The 23015-nt window shown below is 40.9% G+C and overlaps 1 protein-coding gene across 3 annotated transcripts in view; it reads right to left on the bottom strand.

Moving 5' to 3' along the window:
- MTUS2 (microtubule associated scaffold protein 2) overlaps positions 1-23015 on the bottom strand; it is a 282514-nt gene that overhangs the window by 47393 nt on the left and 212106 nt on the right. For all 3 annotated transcript variants that reach the window (XM_061374467.1, XM_061374468.1, XM_061374470.1), the window contains 3 exons: positions 20272-20433; positions 7062-7160; positions 2470-2678 (listed from right to left, as the gene is read on the bottom strand). In XM_061374467.1, coding sequence (XP_061230451.1) covers positions 2470-2678; positions 7062-7160; positions 20272-20433 — 470 coding nt within the window. The remainder of the gene's footprint in view (positions 1-2469; positions 2679-7061; positions 7161-20271; positions 20434-23015) is intronic.

The raw sequence follows: 23015 nt of genomic DNA, 5'->3' as shown, positions 1-23015 counted from the left end.
CTATCACCATAGTAGGATTAGGCCCTCTGCTAAGCAGAGTATAACAGCCAATTGGACAAATCAACCCCAAACTTGTCTGGAATAAAGCCCCACCTTCCTCCTGAACAAACACTATTCCCTCAGCAAACTGCAGCACTACTCTGACCTCAACCATTTTGCCTTCAGGCTTTTCAGGAACAAACACAGACAATTGTATTATTTTTATAATGGGAAAAGATTATTTTTCCATGCTGCCCTAACTCAGGGCCAGACAATGCAATTTTGCTCAAGATTTCAAACAATAATACCATCTCAGAGAATGTCTACAAAATGTGTTTGTGAATGACACTCAAAAACTCAGAAGCTTGTGTTTATGGTGCAAGAAAAAAAGACTGTCCAATTACTCAATTGCTTGAGTAGTCCCAGATCATCCCACTACATGCAGGCTCTCAACTTCAGCATTGGATTTAAAAGTGTAGCAGTTTTAGGCCTCCCGGGAGGCCTCAGGCAAAACAGGCAAATATGTCAAGCAGAAATTCAGATCTTTGGTGCTGTAAATAGGGTGATGGAAGTACTCACTTGCCTCTATTCACTAAAATACAGCAGCCATACTCCTCATGTAGGTACCGCATCCTCAGTTACCAGTGGGTAACTTTTGGGCTCTCACTGATTGTGCAGCTCATCACCCAGGGAAGCCAGAAGTGTCTTTGCCTGGCAGAGGTCCTTGTTACACAAGTGTCTTGCGCTGCACTGAACGGTCATGTGCACTTCAATACACTTCAGGGCAAGCAGGCCAGCCAGAAGGGACTGGCACTCAGGCTGAACACAGGTAAGCAAGTCCAGCAGTGGATCTAAGAAAAACGTGCATCTAGTCCTGCTCAAGCCTGAAGCTGCTTAAATTCCACTGGCATATTATTTTTTACCTCCAGGCACTCAAGAGGAGTATTACTGCTGGCCTGGTAGTTGGTAGGAGCTGGGAACATGAGGCACAGCTATGCCCAACCAAGACTTGGAGAGGACACTATTAAATGAAGTCCCCTGAGGTGTTCAGTTTAGGAGGCATTCTCAGGTCAGATCTAACATGCACCAACAGGATGAGAGTCTCATCTGCAGCAGCTGTTCTCATTTAAAACATACCCAGAGGAGACAGAAGAGATATGCCCAAGCTTCCAGAATTCCTCCAGCAAATTGTAACGAGTCATGAGATGAAAAATCTCTCCCCAGTGGACAATGCATAGACAAAGCTGAGCAGACCCTGCTTTGCCCTTTTTTGTTTTCCTCTGCTTTAATCAAGGACAATCCACAGTCAGTTCAGAAAAAAAAAAGAAAAAAAAAAAGAAAAGAAAAGAAAAGAAAAATGCCCATCAAGCGCAGAAATGTCAAGAGTGAAGAAAAACAGGGGAAAATCCCCATGGAATGCATTTAAAATACTTAGTATGTTTTAAAAATTCCCTGTTTTTTTCAGCTCAGTGACGCTCCCCCTGGCAAGATGAGCTCCTGCACAGGGAAAAGTGTGAGCTACAGTCATTTGCTCAAAGTAACCTTAGTCACTAATAGGAAAAAAATCCCTAAAAGCTGAATAAAGTATTTCAAAATTTGTAAAGACTGTTTGAATCTGTGTTTTGGGTTTTGCTTTTCTTTCTCCCACTTAATACTGAAAGTTTATACTTCTCTCTTCCAAAAGTAAACCAACAGGTAATCAAAAATATCATCCAAACCATGGGTCCTTCTGCTGGTGATTGCCTGCCTGTTTCAAAAAGTAGTTGGGACACCAGCTTAACCTGGGATGGTACAAAAAGCACAGGCATCAGGTCTTGTCCTCAGAGCCCAGCTAGATCACTAAACAGCTTTTGAAACAAGCAGTGCCTACAGATCCTTCATTTTATCTCCGGTTTAACAAATAAATAAGCTTCAGTAATTATTGACCACATTTTTTTTTAATGTTTTCTATATCTGCTGAATGGAATCTCCTAAATGCTGAGATAATGTTATTCTAACCTCTTCAGGACTGACACCTCAGTAAAAGGGACGCTGCCTGATCCGTGGTGAACAGGAAGAGCAAGTAAGTACTGTGAGAAAGCAAATCTTTTCTTTCATCCAACACCTTTAGTTGACTAAATGCATGGATTGTTTTTGCGTTTGTTCACAAGTACCAATGTCTCAGTTACACTTTCCATTCCAACCGTAGCAGCCAGGGAGTGGGACTTCTAAGTTTTTGCATCTGCTTCATTCCTATAAACATCCTGAAACCCGTCTGCTCTTGTGACAAATGTTTCAGTCACCATTCTTCCTCTTCCAAGTTCCTGACCTTTGATTTTCAAATATATGGCATCAAATTAGAATATGGTCCTCATAACACCTGTTGCAAAGAAATTACTTTTTCTTTGTTCCAATAGCAAAGTTTCAACGACTGTGGAATAAATATGGACAACTGACTGGTATAAAGGAAAAGAACCTTTGTAAAGTAGGTAAAGTGTCCCTTGCACTTACCTGCCTGAAAAAGTGCTGTGTTGTTATAGCAAAGACATCAAAGCCACAGCTGGCCCTTCTAAGTTCATCTCGAATAATGCTTAATTGCCGGGACTGCTCATCGCACTTTTCCTTCAATCTCTGAATGAACTGCTTTTCAGCATCTCGACTCTCTCCTGGTTTGGGGGAGAATCCATTCTTTGGGGTTGTTGGCCTTTGCTTGGGATGTCCTAGAGAATAAAAAGAAAAGACCATCAGGGTCACTTACTTCGTATGTACAGACATGACCTTTATGTGTTTCTGAGGCCTTTGGGCTCAACCTCATAAAAGAGAAAAAAAGGTCTGCAACATTCTGTAACATTACATATCTGTAACACAGATACATAATGACTTTCTAGAAAAGCAAGAGCACAGTGAAATATATTACCCTAGGGGCCAAAGATCAAAGCTTTGTAATAGTCATCTTGCCTTGGGATCTGAGCCTGAAGGTCTGCTAGGAGTTGAGAAGAGCTCTCCTAAGTGTCTTACTGACAGCTGAGACCGTTAGAGGAAGGCTTCATCTCACCTATGTTAGAAATCTACAAGAACAGAGGTCTGCATCTTGATGTGTGACACTGCTCTTGAATGACAGTGAGAGAAATGGGCACTTCCAGGTTGAAATTCACTTTATCCTACTGTAGATACGGAAAACAATCGGATGACATTTACACTGTATATATGATTTCTTTAGCCACCTGAATGCCAAGCTCGGTGACTTGACAGAGGTGCCAGATTTTATTTGCCTTTGCAGATTTCCTTTTGCCTCCAAATGGAATAATGTGCGGCTGGAGCTGTCCTTCTCTGAATGCAAACACTGCATGGGACGCTTGCTATTGGGATATCACTTTTTTTTTATCAACATTAGTGTAGTCTACCTTGCCACTTCCCCTTTCTCTCCCCTGTACAACACTTCTAAAGTTGCAGATGGTGGACATTGATCTGGATACAGATGAAAAACGAACGTTTCTGTGTTAGCAAAAAGGGTTGGATATGCAAAAATCTGAACAAAAAAGAAAAAGGCTATCTTGCTTTTTGTGTTATGATATACAGATGCTGCAAAACAGTGCAGAAAGAATGTCTCCGACCAATTCTCAGCAACGAATGCAACAGGGGACAGTCTTCTGCTGTGGATACTACCTATTCCTTTCCCCAGAAAGACAGAAGAATCCTTCCACAGTATTCCACATATCCACAGGATATGACAGTATGAGTTCGAAACAATTTGTGATGTAGAGCATTGTTCCAGGGGTAATTTTGTCAGATAGACTTTTGATACCTTAGATCTTTATGACTGTGGCATGGGTGTGCAAATGGATCCTTAGGGCAATTTTACTATTTCAGGCAGGGAAGCAGTATGGCTTTGCCAGAGCAATACACTGGGAGCATATTCCTACTTGTTCAGATCCCAAGCTTGTGTGAAGCCAATGGGAGTATATCTTCTAATTTGCTCAACTATGTTCTGGCCCCAGGCTAAGCTCCAGCAGAGATGCTCCCTCATGTTTCCAAGAACCTCATACTGCAACTGCAAATAGCCACAAGTGCAAAACAGCCTGTGAAACAATTTGTGCCCGTGACTTGGGTTTACAAAGAGGAATACCAGCTTTTGCAAAACTAACTTCATGATGTTGCAAGACCTAAATAATACAATATGGGGTATTAGAGAGGACTTTCTCATTAAGAAAGTTCAACCAGCATAGCTATTGCCTCTATCCATTTTTGGGTCAGTTAAAGCCAGTACACCTTTTTGTGAAGGAACAATGGCTTCTTACAGATTCTTTCATTTATGTAAAGGGGCTCTTAACTGGATAGTAGGTATTACCACAGAATAAGAAATTCAGTGAAGCAAGAGCCATGAATGTTTGTCTTTCTAGTATAAAAGTCTTGGGTTGTTAAGAAAGCATGGTGAGGTTACAAGAGAAAGCATAGGGAGGAGGGGGTGTAGGCTCTTGAAATAAAGTTTCAATTAAAACAGAAACCTTTCAGGTTGCTTTTTCTTATATCTTTCTAGCTTTCCTGCTCACTGGAACATTTGAAGTGTACGTCTCTATGTTGTCCTTCATCGTATTATAAGCTGTCCTTGTAAATTAAACTGTTCTATTCTCCTCAGGGATAAATCAGAATTTCTCAGTTCATTTGTGTCTGAAAAGCAGCTTGCTAAGCTTATTCTGCCATTGATGTCTCTCTTCTGTTGCTCTGTACAAAACAGGGTATATATTAATGATGCTGGCCCTGATCCTGAATGTCCTTTTTGCTGATGGTGGGACCAGAGGGGCAGACCTAGCACACACTGAAATCACTGAACACCTTTGATCCTCTTCAAAACTCTCAGGTCTTTTTTATCTACCAGAGTGTTTGAACTAAAGAGACATAACAAGTGTATACTCCTAATTAACACTGTCCATGAGGATTTGGGTGGGAATGCAATTTATTTGCCTGTTAACTGTCCAATTTCTGACATTTTGGTAGGGAAAGTGAAATTACTGTGACAGGATTGATAACAAGCAGTCTGTAGAGTGACAGATATCACCATCCCAAAGTGGAGTGGAAGGAGAGCACCTGCATCTAGGTATTCCTGCTCCTATACACAGATTTCAGGAATGGTATTGAACCAATAGATAAAATTAAGACCTTTACAAGACTCTGCATCTCTTGCAAGTCTTCAGAAGGACTGATCCAAATTCTAAAGATCAGATTCAAGTCTAATAATAATTTGTATGACAGTCAAAACCCAGCACTGATTAAAAGGAACTGCATGTGAGAGGGACAGTAACAGAGGGAAAACAACATGGAAACAGCACTCGGAAATTTTAGAACCACATGTAGCTGTGGTGGAGTTACCTGTGGACACATGCTCTCCTATCACAAAGTGTAAATGCTGCATGAGTTTGTGATCCTGATGGAGGAAACCCTATGCTGCTGCCCTCTGGTCCCTGCTGCACTCACTCCTTGTCTGTTTAATAACTGCTTTGATTACTTTTTGAAATATTAATGGGTGAAATATTAAATGGGTGAAAAATTGTCTGTCTTTATCGCCTTGTTATTGCTGTTGTTATTTCAAAGAATGCTAAAGGCTACTCTAAAAAAATAAACGAAGATGAGATTTATTTTCCTATTTGATCTTTACAAACAATTTTAGGCTGCCAGAATTTCAGACAACCAAGCTTAAGAACTCCTAAATCAATCTGATGGAGAGAGGGTAGGTACTCAACCTCTCATGAGAAAGAGGAAACCTTTGAAGCCTCATAAATTGGATATGCCAAAAATTTAAGCCTTGAAAATCATGAAGTCACCCGTGGAAATGCGTGCCTCCTTAAGACAATACAAATACACAGTACAAATATGCCCGTTTCATTTTGCTTTCTAATTCTAGTGGAAGCATATCAGCTGTGCTGTTACATGCTGCTACAGCCACAATCAGTGCTGATGCTTAAATTGGACTTCCACCATTATAAACCCTGATGAGCTGCTGGTCTGGCACTCTCCACAACAAATTTTAATTTGTGTATTTCTTGGTGATCTCACCAGATGCAAAATAGATTGAACATAATAAAATTCAGAGGACAGTATTAAGTTCATCTTTTTAACTTCATATCTATGTAAGGAGAAGAATTTTAAGTCCTGTTGGTCCTTGGAAAGATTAAATTTAACCTTCCATTTTTGATTTTGTTGTTTGTGAAGGAGAAGAATTAGCAAGCATGAAGAGACTCTTGATGCGAGTCATAGGATCTAAATAGCTGCTCTACTTGTTTTATACTTCGCCATCAAATGAAGAAATATGAGCTTTTACCCACCATAATCAAATACATAGAGCTGTAGAGATGACAGTTAAAGTATTTGAGTCTGCAAAACTAGGTAACAGAACAGAAGAAAACTGCAAGCACAATGAAATCAATGGGACAATGCCCACTCATTTAAAAAGTGCTTAGGTCAGCCAAAAGACAGCATTACAGAAGCCTTTAGATACCTTATACATTTGTTAATGTACACTTTGCAGACATAAATAGAAATAAGTTCTCTTCACTTGAGTAACTAAACAAAGGTATTTGGAAATGCTAAAACCCTGTGTTTGTGCTCAGTATTGAGGAGTAAGTTGAGAATGCCCCAATAGCACTCTGAATGTTATTTCTATAGATAATACTCTTTCCAGTTATACATATAAATAGCCCAGGGAATTTAGTGCCTCTGCCCAATAGTAAAAGATGATTCTGAGTAATATCCTATCACTCCAGGTAATTGTCTGAGGTTTCTTTTATTTCATTGTATCTATCTGTTCTCTTTTTCTATAAGAAATTTGTAAAGTTGAAATAATGTTCCTGTGCCCTTAAACACGTAATAGCAACAAATCTTTGTTTTGAAGGGAAGATGATTGCACAGTTGTTACAAAGAAAAAAGTCTGTTCAGCTCATGCATTGGTATGAGAAAGCCTGCTGTACTCACAATGAGCTTAATGAACCTTGGACACAATCAGTCTTCATTTAACAATAGTAGGTCTCAGAGTTTAGTATGTTAACGAGAGCTGCAAAGTGAACAAGTTTAAATCTTGCCTGAAACAGTGCTTTTAGGTTCATAAATACCTGGTGAATGGAGCTTGGTGGCTGTTACTGCTGATTTCTTAGGGGATGAAACAGCTGGTCTGTTAGTATCCTGATCTTTTTGTACTTCCTTCTTCAGACCTGTTTTAGAAAAAAAAGAAGGCAGAAAGAAATCAGTTTTATAATTCTGTTTGCAATTGTACAGAACTATATCACTAACATACACACCAGAATGGCAAAATATAATTATTTCACCAATACACATCCTGGGCTTCATGCAGAATGATTTTACCCGGTACTGTGTTGTATGCCAACCTGCCACTTCTGCAAGCATGACTGCATGCATGTGGCTGAGCTGACATACACAGCACAAAAGAAGGTCAGAAGGCCTTACACACTCACTTGGTTCTCCATCCATCTGCAGAGTGACAAATGCCATTAAAGCACAAAGAGTTACACAGTAGTCCATTCTATCTGTTCTGAGCTATGTGTTCCCTTTACCTTGCTGTGCATCCTCATCCTGGGCTGGAGGAGAAGCTGAGTAGGACTGCAGAAAGATGACTTATATGGGGATCAAAATCTTCAGGGACACTTGCTGGATGACTGGCATTCTGTTCTCTACAAAGTCTCAGCTAGTCACAGTTGCAGTATTATGCTTATTTTTAATGCATTATTCACCTTCACCTTGTCTGCATGAGGACTTGCAACCAGTGAGCTGTGGACACAGCATTCATCACATGCCAGAAGCCAAGCTTCATATTCTCTAGCACTATCTCTCAGCATTCAGAGTGCCTTCCAGCTTGAAGAGTACCTCTGTGAGGAGCACATACACACACACAAGTTCTGAGCCCAACTATCTGAGGGAGGATGGCACAGGAGACCACCTAAGAACCTCTTTGACTCCCTTCCACTATTCTTAGGCAAATAGCACCATCAGTCATCAGGGGCTGGTAAAAACTGCATTCTTGATACCCTTCCTTTCCATCTCAATTTTCTCTGATGTTTGTAAATTTGACATGTTGAGGATGCAGTTCTTATTTGTGATTAATACTTTTCACAGTGATGTGACTGAGGATATAAATTTCCTGTGTCTGCCACTTACTACACTGTATTTTACTGAAAAGCAGGACATAAAACAAGTTTATGGTGCCATTTCATTACTAAGGAGCAAGTGAAAGCAACCTGAGATGGGAGCTCTGAGACAAAAACAGAGCTTGTTTAAGAAGGTATAATTTATAGAGTTACAAATTCAAGCATTACTTTTTTCATGGCAATGAAGCCTTATTTTTAATGTGGTTTTCAAAATAAAAATATGATGTGCAAATGCGCCATATACCAAGCTCCTCCATGAGTTTTGCTGTGCAAATTTTGAACAGACAATGGTAGGGAAAGTGAGTTTTCCTTATGCTTTCAGTGGTAACAAGAGGCGTATAAATACTTTTGTTTTGAGACATTTTCAGTGAGGAATACCTGGGGAATTAGTTCAGACTGTTAGCCTTAAGCACAAATTGAGGAACAATTCCCGAGTTAGAGCTCAGTTAAAGAAAACAGAGCAAAGAAGCAAAGGATCCAGCAATTACCACCATTCCGCAGAGGGCAAGGTGAGGTCTGCAGAGAGCAGTGAGACTTGCATGCAGGTGCAATGGTGACACCTGGGAGAGGTGGCTGCATGGGGACATGAGCCCTGGGAAGTGGGTCATCAGCAGAGCAAAGGTGCAAAGACAGAAGAGTAGGACTAATAACAAGGGCAGAAAATGAGGATAACTGCCCTTCTTCAGTTTACAAGATTAGGAGAGCTCCTGAGGTCTGGTAGGGGCAGCAGTGCAGCAACTGGGGAAGTGAAGAAGGGTTGTATAGCAAGGGAAGAGCCAATGCACAGTACAACCCTCCAGGGAAGGGGCTGGAGTGAATTGCATGTGGAGCCAGTGGGTTATTCAGCTTCTCCTTCATATGTAGAAAGGTCCTGGTGGCCTCTTTGTGGCCTTCCTTAGCAGAGAGGTATTTAGGAAGAATGCAGCAGGGAAAAGAAAAGACAGTCCACAGGAACAAACCATTATTGTTCTGCTAAGCTCATCACCCACACGGATATCTTAAGGGAAGAGCCGTCCCTGGCATCAGACCTCAAATAAGAGCTTGTTCTGAATGTTTTTCTAAAAGGTGGGTTTATTCTTTCCCCTCTCTTTTGAAACAGCGACTGTTGGTTGGTTAAAAGAGAAACATTCAGAGAACATGCTGATTTCAAGAGAAGTTCCTGTAGGGAAAATTAATTTTTAAATGAGAGGAGTTTGGGTTCTGAATTTGTCATTTCACAGAATTCTAGAATTTTAAGTTTAAAAAGATCTGTAGGGGAGCACTGGCATGATGATCAGCATAATGCTGTACCACAGGGTATGCACAGCAGGAGATTATGTAGTTCAGTCTTTTCTACCTTGAGGCGTACTAGGAGTAACTCAAAGGTTATAATGTACATACAAAGTTTGATGCTCCACTGTAACTCAGGAAACAGCCATTTCAGTTGCTATTAGAACTGAATGTGTCAAATAATACATTGGCTGTCATATGCATTTTGTAATGTTAAAAGGTGTTCTACATACACGCATAAAACCATAAAAAATGTAAAATGAGATTATGAAAGGTGTATATTTCTTGAACCTGCAAACTGTCTTAATTTTGTTCTAAATTTGTCTTTTAAAAGGTACATTAACCTGGAACAAAATTTACTTCAAACTCTTAGTGTTATTGCCCACAGGCTGGAAATGTGGAATTCCAGTTAGGTCTGCTAAATGCCCGACGTCAGTTTTATACCTGCTGGCTGTGTAATCAAAGCTCTTAGCACTGAGCCTCTCCACAAAAGGCTCCTGGCAGAGCAGGAAGAACTACTAACTTTCAGGCTTCCAGAAACAGCTTCCAAGATTCTGCCAATGCCTTCCTCTATTGGAGCTCATGGAGCAAGGAGAAGTCTTTCCAGTAGCCAAGAATAAAAGCCACAAACTACTAACTTTCATATAAATTTACATTCTATCTAAGGTTACAAATCTCCCAATGTTTCTTCTCTTTTAAAAACTGTACTTGTATACAGTAATGGATATTTCAGGCCATAAGATAGCTGTGAGCATCAATAATTGCTCTTGTTTCTACTAGTGTGGTTACAGCAATTGCTTTAGAAAATGCATCCAAATGCACAGTTCTGTAACCAACACACATAGCCTGCTTTAAACCAAACAGAAGGATCAAAGTCAAAATCAGTAGAAATACAAGTCAAAACACTCCAGACATGTTAAATCCATCACTTGGAGAAACAGCAGACAAACAAAACCACTTCTTCATTCCCCCATCGTTGCTGAATGCTAACCTAAGAACCACAGCTAAAGATGCCTTATCTGAAACACCTTCTCAAGAGCTGCTGCAGAATGAGCACTTGTATTTGCCTGTACCTTTCTGAGTCTTTAAAAGGCAGGACAGTGGGGTAGGCTTCAATTTAGTTTCACACTTCAGACTGAAAACATGCTAACAAATTATGCATCGAGTATTTTCTCCAAAACAAATCCCGGTAGACATCATTAACAATTCAGTGGGACTGACTGCATTCAGTTGGATTCCAGCTGTTCTCAAGTGTACTTTCCAAGTTAACTAATGCAGTCTGCAAGTTTAAATAAACCCAAGGAAGCGTTTTCAGTCACTCACAGATACAAAGAACCACTTTGAGCTTTCTTCTGCCTTTCCCCTTGATACACACAACTAGTCGAGTTCTTGGTGAGTAATGACACATTCATGCACACATTGTTTGAGACAAGATGAGCAAAGCTGACAATATGTATTCTGTAGAGTAAGAGCAGTCTAATTCTCTCTAGAGACTCTCCACTGCCTGTGATCTGTAAGACACTGAAAGACATTGAATAAATAAGTAGATGTAGAAGAAAGACCATGTATTTGTTGAAGTAGAAACTGCTAACTCTTATGCTTTTCCCTTTCTGATTGTTTTAAATTCAAAATCAATCTGGTAAGAAAAAAAGAAGGACAAGGACTATTCCATTTACTCATCTGAAAGTGATTGCTTTCTTTCTGTGTTAAAAAGGAAAGTCTCTTTGTCTGGTATTAAAAAAAAACCAACAAACTAAAGGCAAAAATAAACCTGACAAAACATTCTTTGGACTGAATAAAAAATCTCAGAGCAATTCAGAACATCCAACGTTAGATGCAGAGTTAAAACAACCTCTTCATGCCATTTCACATGTATCCCATGGCATTTTATTGTTGCTTTCTTACACAGTTGTGCTACAGCATGTTTTAGAGTGGGTCCCAGGACAGAGTAGTACTACACATCCTTATGTTCAGTACAGGAATAACCTGAGTGTAACCCGCTGCATATTCACTATTTTTTTAATGAAAAACATTTACAAAGGATAATAAAGTGGCCAGAGGATCTTCTCCCTCATCCCTGCAAAAGCATTGGTGCTTGCTTTTCTTCTCTCAGCTGACCTTAGCTCATCCCTCTGCTTCTGAGGTTGTGTTGTCTGGATTTTGCGGAAGCTGATTAAAAGAAGTACATTTTACATTTTAAATTTGCTAGCAAGAGCTGTAATAACACTGACTTAATTTTTCATCTTGACTGATTGCATTTAACAGCCTTCCCTGTTACTTATGATCTACTGGTACCTGTAAAAGCACAAGAATTGACCGGGTTAGTTTTTTTGAACAATGTTTTTGATTGTCTTTAATGGGCCAAGTAGAAATAAGCTGCGCAAATGAACTCCTTATTGCTATTGTCATTGCACTCAAATTAGGAGATTTCTAATGGGGAAAAACAGTCACTTGTATATGAAGTAAATATTAAATACTGGCCCCACCCTTTAAACCTGAGGTTTAAGTGCCACAGCCTAGTTAGCTAGGACGGTGGCAGCAAAGTCCACAGGTCATAGGTTTTGTAAGAGTGTCCTCCTCTTAGGTGGAAGACCTTACAAGCCTAGGCGAGCTCCATCAGCCCGGGTTTGAAGGTAGGAGTTTTCCTTCTCCTATGAGGATGGCTTGTCTTTGCTAGCGATGATTCGGGAAGACCTTCACCCCTGCATTCTGAACAAGACTGTCAACTCCTGGGTCAATCACAAGCGACCAATGACACAATAGCACAACAAGCATCTAGGCGGGATACTTGCAGACGTTCAGTCATAAGCCCACAGGTGGTAGCCTCGTGCCAGTGGCTCCTCAGCCAAGTGCATGCACCAGGGGTCTGAACCTGCGATTCCTCTCATACTGAGCAAGATTACTATTGCAAGCTCTACTTCACCTAAAAAATCCACTGCACAGGCTGGAAGGGCTTACTCTCACTTGTCTGTATGGACAGGCGAGGGTTGAAACAGTTGGTGACAAGGTGCATGGGTAGCTGCAGATCCAAGCTTGCATGCGGGCGGACCAGCGCATGGGTAGCTCGAGATCACTCAGGAGATGACAGTCCTGGTCGGACACTTCCTAATTGCCTAAGCACCCTTTTCTTTCCAACCAGATTTGCATATCCCACATGCCCTTGGTCATCGTGCTTGTAGTAAGCGTGGTTAAAGCCCTTTCCAAATCTTCGCTCGCTAAGCCAAGCCATCAAATATTAAATAAGAATAACAACCAAGCTGAGATAAGTATGCTGTAACACACACCCCTCAAACCCCACAACACAGCGTAGAAAATACAAAATCCTTTAGCTCTCTGATTTCATAGACCATTGGGTGACCAGTCCATCCTGGTGGACAGAGCTGTGGTCTGAAACAAGCAACAACCTGATGCTCAGGAATTTGGAGGAGGACTGCAGGCACAAACAAGGAGGTCTGGAGGAGCCTTAGTATGCTGAAGGTGAACCAAAGTTTCAAGACAGGAGGGTTTAGAGATACCAAGCTGAATTTTCAGTTGGTTTCTATGTTGTGAGAGAAGGATGTGGCTGAACAAAAGCAGAGATGAAACCATAGAGGAAGGTGTATTACTTGAACAGAATAAAATTATGCAGAGCTGGTCAGATGTAAACCACTTCTCAAATCCTTAAGTATAGTGATTGAACCATACTTTCTTTTCACTTCCTGAACTGCATGCAAGTTCTGTTGACTTTGTGGGAGCCATGCACTCAGCTCCCCAGCGCAGACCTATCTTTTAGCCAGACATTTCTGCTCATGAGTCACTCCTCCTGAATGTGCAAAAGAGTCCACAGAACTAGAAAACACATCTCCCTTTGCCTCCTCTGAACAAACCCAGATCTCCCAATCTCCTCTCCTGACTTGTCCTGTTGTGTGCCACAGTTCCTTGGCCATCTTGGTGGCCCTCTACACTCTGATTTCAGTATGTTACACTGTTCTTGTCCTAGGAGTCCCAAAAATGAACACAGTTACGAGTAGCCACATATAAATAAGGATAGGACCACTGTTGCTGCAGGCCACACTTTCACTAGTGCAGCCCAGTATGCAGCTTGTCTTTCTTGCTACAAGGGCACATTGTAGACTTAAGTTCAACTTGCTGTCTAGGAAGTTGTCTTTTCAGAAGTAGATCTTAGCGGCAAAGTTCCCAGTGGAGAGCTGCTTTCACCTTTGAACAAAAAGTAAAATAATAATAGATATGGTAAATATTACTTAGGTTATTAATGTGTTTCTCAGGGCAAGTAATATGATTAAGTGAAATTAAAGGACCTGACTCACTTTTTCTAGTCAAGTATGCTATTTTTTTATTTTTATATGTTGACAGGCATGTAAACATGAAAGGGGTGTAATAACAAACTAAAAAGGGCTGTGCAACACACTGAAACCTGATCAAGTGCAATCTTTTCATAGACTAATTGAAAGGCAACCAGTTCATGTCTTCAAAACAATCTGTGTGACAACCATCTTCCACTGCTATTGTCCCATGCCATAATTTTTTTAATCATCTGAATCACTGCACAGCAGCAGCTATAGAGTCCATTTTCATTAATCAATCATGTTCTATTCCCTGTAGTCCAATTTATTTGCCAAGCACTTTCCTGTGAAATATCAGGAGTATAATCTCTCTTGAGCAGTCTTCTCTTTTTTTTTATAATGAGAATTTACAGCACAAGTGATCTTCTCAGGTAACACCTAGCACATGAAAGATTTAATATGATTTTTATTGGTTATTTTCCACTCATTAATAAAGGTAGATATGCTCATTTTGAACTAATTTACTCTTCATGCATGGTTAAAATTATGTGCATCTCTGAAATGCAAATGTAATTCTTACATCACCTGATACTCCATTCTTTCACAAATATTACTAATATTGAAATCTCTGTCATTCCTTTTTGTAAAATACTTTTTCCTCCTTTTACTGCTGTAAGATACGCTGTATACAACACACAGCATCCGTGCATTTTACCTGTAACTGTGGAGTACACTAAGCACTTTAGTAACTGCAATGTCTTGCACAGGAGCTTGGACAGATGCAGTATGTGTTTATATGAACATATGAAACATCAAGCCCTACAGCAATTACCACTAGGTGATTGCTAGGAGCATTGTACATAGAATATCTATCTTATCATTCTATAAATACACAGAACACACAGAAAGAATAATTTTGGTTTCCATACTTTTCAAAAGCTTTATTACATGGCTGATTTAAGCTCTACCATTGAGGCAGCCTGGCCTTCTGACTTTGACTGAATGAGATTGATGACTTCTTCAAATGCAAAATTTGCCCCTAGGTTCATGTTATTGATTTACTTCTTCTTATAGGAAAATGTGTCCCACTTTCAAGATAGTGTTGGTTTGCTCTGTAAGTCCTTTCTGCACAGGGTCTTACCCCCATGCACAAGGAGGGTATGTGGTACAAAGGAAGATACATATCTAAAAGCTTCCATCCATGGTGGAAACCACCTCTGTCTCCTTGGTCACAGCCTTTGTGCAGTCTCCTGCCCTGGGGCAAAAAAGGAACAGGAAAATGTGGTGGTTTAGTTCCTTCCAACCATGACTCCATGGTGAGACTGGGCTGCTGCCAGTTCGGCTCTGTTAAACCTGGGCTGAGATGGAGGGTAAACATGTGTCACACCAACCATCCCTTTGTAGGTGTTTTCCTCATGATCCAGCTGCAAATAAGAGGTAAACAACAAGCAGTCTTACCAGGCTAAAGCCAAGCCGTCCTTTCCAGGAAGGGGCTGTAAGATGAGCCACTTCTTCCCAGGCTACCCTGGCAACCTGGAGCTGGATGTCTTAATACACATTAAAAACTGGTGATGTTGCTAACCAGAAACACGATGAAACATGATAAGGATAAATCCAAGTCCACCTAAGACTTTCTGAGATGTATTGCTGACACTCTGAGTCTTCCCTTAAACATTCCTTTATCAAGCACATAAACTCAAGCACTGGGAAGGTTGTTCTCTACATCCATGCAACAAAAACTTGGATCTGGATCTCTTTTAATTGCATTCCCTTTGAGAACAAAGACTACCTTCAATACAAGGGCATCCAAAATGGTCACTGGATGTAAAATAATCTGTATGATTTATGCAAGAACATCTTAAGTGGTTTGTCTTTTCTATTGTTCCATCTTCCTACACCATGGTTGTTGTTCTCTTGTTCAGATTGTCTGTGCAAGCGTCATTATGCGATAGTTTGGAAGAATATTAGAGTTTTATTCATGCCACTGTTTTCAAGACATTTCTTCCCTTCAGTTCAGAGCACCGGTGAAGGTGCTGCTGTTGCAGTGATGAGGTTGGCTGCCTTCCCAAGCATGACATTCATCATCTTTATTACATGTCAGTGTCAATGACCCAAGGAGTGTGTGTGTGTTGGATTAATTTTTAGCATATCTTCAAACATATTTGAAGCATTGATTTTACCTTTCTCCTGCCCTATGATGTCCAGCAATGATGACAGAGTTGCCCAGTTCTGATGGATCTAACATGTGCTAGCAGTATCCCTCCTGTCTTGCTGCTACTCTGGCTTGCATAAGCAAGCATGTGAGTAAATCACATCCCTGGTGTAGAAAGTCCATGGTGGGCTGCTGGATTGAAACCTGCCTCCTGTTTTGCACTTGGCTGTGACAAAGATTAGGAAACATGAGCAGAGTCAGACTAAGAGCCTTGCAGTGAGAAGAACAAATCTGACTGCTCTCCAGTGTAAGCCTGAACACAGCACTTCCTGCATCAGGCATACCTATGTGCACCCATGCACCCACAGAGACAAGGACTGAACACCACACTCTACAGCACAGTGGGAAGTAAATCCAACTCAGAAGCTATACTGCTTTGTCTCCAACAGGCCTATAAACTCAGACACAGCATGACATTAACTGCACTTTACAGCTTCTCACCTACAACCTCACTTTTGGCCAACTTGAAGCATGGGCAAAGAGTTTTCCTTTGTGTGCACCCACAGAAGCAGACATGGTTACTGGAGGGTTATACAAAGACAATAACAAATGCTCTGAAGTAAACTAAACTGAAACTTAAGTGATGAAACAGAAAACATCTATTGACAACCTCAGGACAATGATCAAATTAAGGTTATTTAACAGGAAGAAAGTTGGAGAGCTCACAATTCTTTATGGCCTTTTATTGTTCAGCTTTGTCCCCAGAGGTAGTAAAATCCAGCAAAAATTAGTCTTTTATTAAAAAAAATAAATAATTTTACAGATTAAAATTCCAAATTAAAAGTTCACTTTAGCTTTCTGTAAGCCTCAGTAATTATTTTTCCCTTCTGTACTTATGTTCTGATGTAATGGCAAACACTTTCTGGATACCTACTGCCTGATCAGTATTGTTTTGCATTAAGTTATGATTTCTGCTCTTCTGTGTGTGTCTGAGATTTGGAGCATGTGGAAAATCCGAGGTGACAGCCTGAACCATTTGATTAGTCTTGCCTATGATAGATCTTGTGCTCCACATTAGCATGATTGCATATCAAACACCATGGTTCCAGCTCATCTGAGTGCTCGAAAATGGAAACCTCCACGGCAAAGTCTCGCTCCTGTGAGGCTGCACAAGTAGTAAAATACCCAGATCTTCCTGCCTGTGACAAAAGAAGCCCAGAGGCCAGAATTGCTCCTCTGCAGAAACTTAAAATAGCCCTTTGAAGCTTATCATGCCAATGCTACTAGCTGGGGAAAAAAAAAGGCTTTTGCTGGAGATGTCTAGGGGCAAATTTGATACTAATCAAATAGTGCTGTAGCCTGATATGGCATAACTTAGCTAGAGACCAGAAGAGAAAAAAGGAAGCTCAAAAGGAAAGAAAAAAAAATTGAAAAAGAAAGAAACAAACAAAAAAGTATCACCTTTTATCAATATTTTCTGTTCATAGATAGGGTCTGTTTCACAGACTGAGCACAGATGATAGAAGTAAACAGTTTTCTGACAGTAAGAGACATTCACTCCTGACTGTGTTGGACAAAAAAACACATCCTCCTCCTCCCTTGTCTTTCACTTAGCTGGACTACATAAGGAGAGCAGTGTCAGATTCATCTTCCCTGCCAGATTCTCTAAGGCACTGATTGTAGTACTAACTGGTTTTCTGCATATGGTAAGTTAACCAGGTGTGTTTGGTTTGTGTGGCAATATTCAGGTAGCAGGGGGCTACTGTGGTGGCTTGTGTGAGAAGCTGCTGAAAGCTTCCCCCGTGTCTGAGAGAGCCAATGGTAGCCAGCTCCAAAGGCAGCTGGCCAAGGCTGAGCCCATCAGTGATGCTTGGTAGGGCCTCTGGGATAACACACTTAAGAAGGGGGAAAACTGCTGTGCAGCAGCAGCTGGGAGAGCGTGAGAATATGAGACAAACAACACTGTACTTCTAGCAACCAGCCAGCCTTGCACTGTATTTTTCTCCCCCTGTCCAGCTCAGGAGTGACAGAGAAGCTTGGAGGGCACCTGGTGTCCAGCCAAGGTCATCCCACCACACCAGGTTAAACTATCTTGAAACTGGGTGTCCAGAGCTAGTAATGCATAAAGTCTTTGTCTCTTATTTTGTACTGGTTTTTTTCTTCCCTGTTTCATTTTCAGTGTGTGTTATCAAAGCCAGTAGGACATACACAGAGATGAAACACTCTGATGAATAAGAGCCAGACTGGATAAGAATGGTGACTTATGCAAAATTTTTTATTTTGAAATCTAGATGTTAGATCTAATCTGAACTTGATGGAATTTCTGTACTTTTATTGAAGCACTGTCTTTTTTTAATCCTTACTATTCTGCACAGACATACACGTCTCTTTACTGAAGATCATGAAGAGGCCTATCCAAACTGTCTTTATAAACAAAAACACTGAATCAAAAAGTCTGATTTGTCTTTCTTCATAATGTTCCCTCTGAAAAGGCAGACATGAAGCTACAGTATTTTAGGGACAGAAGTAGAAAAGCATTTAAAAATCCTAATGGAGAATCTTAGGAGAGAGGACACAATAGGAATGGGAAACAATAAGGCAGTGGAAAAGCAAGGAAAGATTCATGAAAGTTGAACTAGAGGTTGTTTCTATGAGAAAATACGCAGAGCCATGAAAACTGCAGGAGTGAAGAAAGATTCAGGCACATTCAGGCTCTCACAGCTCCAAAGGTCCAGCTTACTAGTAGCAATAGAAAAGCTCCCTGAAAAACATGCTGGCTTTGAAGAATTACTTTGTGTCAGATCACTCCTGGAACAAATCCAGGTGCTGTTTAAGTCAAATAAATTCGCATTTCACCACTGTTACACAAACACAGTGGAGTATGTTTCACTCACTGAAATATGTTACACCTCATGCACCCCATTTTCTTAGTGATCTATGAAGTGCTTTCTAGGAATATAAATTTTGAAACCGCATTATTCCTTCCCCTCCACGTGGAAAGATACAATACTGACTTTGGCAGCCACATGCAAGAGTTCAGTGACCAGTTAAGGCATAGGCTTCTCTCCAGTAAGCTCCTCTAATTATGTTTGTAAAAATTACTGTAGTTTTTATATTCTTGCTAATGTTCCTTTCCCTTGGGGGCCTTGAAGAATCTCTTGAGGCATGAAGAAGCAGGAATGAACTGTGTGTCTGGAGACACATACAGACTGTACTGTGCGACAGCTTGCTGTGGTTACAGCATACCTCTTGGGCCCTGAAGAACTTCCATGCCTTTCATGAGGGCGCTCAGGGACCTCTGAGATCTTGGCTAATTGACATCCAGGGGCCATCCCAGTGCAGAAAGATAAGCCTGGGTCCATATTAGACAGAAAGGCAATGGGACAGACAGGAGCTAGAACAGGGTAGGGGAACACTGTCCACTAGTTGTAAGGAAAGTGCTTGAAGGCAGGTGGGGTGAAGGGCATGACATCTGCTACCAGGCATCTACAGCCATGCTTTTAAACTTCTCCTTATGACCACTAATCGTATTGACCCTGCTTGCAAGTCACAATGATTGAACAGCTTTAATGCATCCATTACACCCAAACTAAAGTCTTCACATGGCCAGTGCTGAGTGTGTAATACATGTTCACTGTCACAGGCACTCTCATCACTCCCCACTGAATGGGCAAGCAAGTGGGCCAGTGTTAGAAGCCCTCAAGGGCAGGTAACATGAACTGCTCTTCACTCTCTCTAAAGTGATGAGTCCTACCAAAGAACATATACCACCACATCATTGACAAGGGGAACCTTGACTTCACACACTATGTTCAAGTGCCAGGCTATGGAAGGGGCAAACAAGTGTGAGCAGGAGATGGTGGAGAGATGCACAGGCATTTTAACAAAAAATCCTGCATTTGGCAGAAAACTATAAACTTTCTTGTGTGAGATGCTATGAATTATTGCTGGCTGATTTGAGACATAGCTGGATTGAGCTGAAGGAGGGCTTTGGCAAGGAAACAATTTGGAAACAGGAACTGGAGTATTTTTTCATCATTTATTTGTCTCCTTTTCCCTCTCTGAGTGTAAACACCACAAATTGCTTAAATTTAGGGCACGGTATTCCCATCCTTGCAAGCATACCTAGCAATGAATCATCTGCTCAGTGGAATGCTTTGGTCTCTAAAGCAGTGCAATGTTTTCAAAAGCTGTTTGGTGAGAACCAATAATATATACACTAAATCTCTGATATGTGTAGTTAGGGGACACTAAATGCCTTCACCTCCAGACAGTTCACAAAATGAGATTATAGCTGTGTTGTTGAATGTGTTTGAAAAACAATACAGCAAAGAGCCTAAATCAGCACATGGGCAATGTGCCCAAGAATAAAATTTAAGCAAGTAAGCAGTAAAATAGCACCATAATGAGTTCCTGCATTTCTTGGCAGGTGGTGTTTCAAGTTTGGAGCACTTACCAGCAGGTGTCGTGACAGTTTTTGGTGCTGGAAGTAAGCTCCTGCGTGGAGTGGCTGTGTTGCTCGATACCTGTGCTGTGCTCTTGCTGCTCCCCTTGGGGACATCTTTAGAAGGTGCAGGTGCCTTAGGAGTGGTTTGCTCTTCATTTCCAAAGCTGGAACCTGCAGGAAACCAAAACTGCTCTAATTATAAGTTCATAAAAAATGTATGCAAACTGTGGCTTACAACTGAGCTTGTATCAGCAATTATAATATACAAAGCCATATTCTCATTGTGGCTTGGACTGAGTTACATGAACTTTCTCCAGTACAAATGGTTATGTAGAAATAATGAGTTCCTAGCAACTTAAACATTAAGTCTTGGCAGCTGACAGAGTCTGTCTCTAGCAGGAGCTTAATACCTGCTTTTTCTAACTCCATAAAGGTATCTGGCTGCAAGGCTCCTAAGGAAACCAAGGAATTTCAAGTATCTGGCTGGACAAGTTGTTTTTGGCTTTGCAGCTGCTACAGGAGTCGCCCTACACAGCTACCCTAACACTTGGGAGTTGCTGGTTGTTAAGTAATGGGCAATAGACTGGCTCAGTGGTGCAAGGCACCAAATTCTCCTGCCCAGAAGGGATTTCCCACAAACAGCCCTCAGACAACACTAGGACATTTGAATAATAAAATGAAAAATGAACAAACAAACCATCTGCCTTAACTCTCACATCCACTTTAATCGTATTCTCATAATGAACCTCAGGTTGCCAAGGTTTCCATTTTATATTGACCTCTTTCAAAACCTCTAATAGGTTTGGTTTCCTCCTGCATTTGCTATGGGGGAATAATGATATGTAGGCTCCTTGTAGATATAAAGAAACCAATCTTTTTTTCAGCATTGGAAAAAGGCAAAGATGGACTGTCTTCTTTATCTATCGAGTAGGAAGCCTAAGAGGAGCAAAAGATTATAGCATCCGGACTTGAACATTTATGGAAGGATGAGCATTTCGTTTGAAAAAAATGAGTGGAGATAGTGGCAAGAAATACAAAGGGTTTTATTTTAAAGGGCTATAATTTTTATTCCCATTATTTTAAAAAGATACAACCCAATACTATTTAGATATTGCCTGCAGGAAAATGATAACATTATTTTAATAATTGGCTTGTGCAAGTCTTCAGTATTTTTAAGAGGTAGGCTTCTTAAATGTGTGCAAGTAAAGCAGAGATTTTATTTTACCTTTCTTACCGAAAATCCATCAGAAAAAAAGTATAAGTTGGAAAAGAAAATCCTCTTTTCTGATAAAAGAAGAATATAACTTTTGGCAAGGACAAAACAGCTTCAAGTTTTGCTGTGTGTTTAAGGCTGCTTGCATATAAGTTTTAATTTAAAGAACGTATCTGCAATATACATGGACTTCTACAAACACATTTGACCTTTGTCAAGTGACATTAAAAATTTAAACAAAAGAGTGTACTGTACTCTACAGAGCAACAGGAAAACCTGAAGCATTTCTTGTGTTTACACTGCTCTGCACGTAACAGCTCCCCGTTGTTTTATACCCAAAGTACACAGATTCATTTTGTTTTCACCAGTGTAACAAACATTTAAGATTATGTTCTGAATTCTCTGCTGACTTCAGTAAAGTCACATCAGCAGAAAATCCAGCCCCACCTGACCCAGTCTCCTCTGCAGTGGTGCAGGAGGACACCTCTACTAGGTGCCAGGGAGAAGTTACAGCATGTGTATTCACCTCAGCCTGTCTGCATTGTACTCCTGAAGTTACTCCTGAAGCGGTCTCAAATATGTGCCTACCCAGTTGGTTTGGGTAGCACTGCTTGTAGAAAATTCTTTTCTTTCCTCATCTTAGAAATTTAAATTGCAGGCACTAACCTTGATGAGCAAATTATTCCTATTTGTCACAGATAAATGCCATTCAAGTGCTCTTTAAAGGAAACCCTTTATTCTCTATTGTGAAATCTATTACATAGAGAACGTTTCAACTCACAAATCTGACTAAATGGAAGCAATTTCTGCGTTGAAGAACAAGGTGTCCAGGGGAGTTACATAACCTCTTATTAAAAAAAGAAGATAAAAAGCTTTTCTAGCTATTGAAGATGAAGCGCTGCCAGCTATGAACACTTTTGCTTTCTGAAACACAGGATAAGAGGTCTGCTAATAGAGGAATGAGTGTGTGTGTGGGGAGAAAACTGACAAACATGGACTCGTCAAGTTTCCTGAATCAGAAATGCCTGCAGAGTTGGTCATGAACCTCATGCTGCGGCTGGACAAACCCCTTCAAAAACAAAGAAAAAAGGCGATTCAGCTTTTGATCTTTCAGTAAAAAAAGAACTCGAGGGGACAAGGTGCATTGCTGGATGGGTGTGCGTGGCAAGGTGTTGAGGGCTGCAAGGGAGTCCTGCATCAGGAGAAAACACTTCCTCAGGGCAAAACTGCCCTGCAGTGAGGAGTGAGCAAAAAAGTGTGAGAAGCCCCCCTGCAAGCACCAGGGTCAGACAAGAAGGAGGGTAAGGTGGTGCTCCTGCAGTCCCCAGGGAAGACCATGGTAAAGCAGGTATTTCCCTGCAGCTTGTGGAGAGGACAAAGGTGGAGCAGATATTCACACTGCAGCCCATGGAGGACTCCACACGAGAGCAAGTGGACGTGTCCTGAAGGAAGCTGCAGCCTGTGGAAAGCCCTCTCAGGAGCAGGCTCCTGGCAGAAGCTCTGGAGAGGACCCCATGAGGGACTGCAGCCTGTGATAAAG

Source organism: Neopsephotus bourkii, unplaced genomic scaffold (genome assembly GCF_033783945.1).
Source record: "Neopsephotus bourkii isolate Nb327-2 ecotype Australia unplaced genomic scaffold, CSIRO-AGI_Nbou_v1 NB_1638, whole genome shotgun sequence".
In the NCBI taxonomy this organism is placed as follows: domain Eukaryota; kingdom Metazoa; phylum Chordata; class Aves; order Psittaciformes; family Psittacidae; genus Neopsephotus; species Neopsephotus bourkii.
The sequence above is the reverse complement of the archived record's forward strand: the minus strand, read 5'-3'. Positions and strand labels throughout refer to the sequence as shown.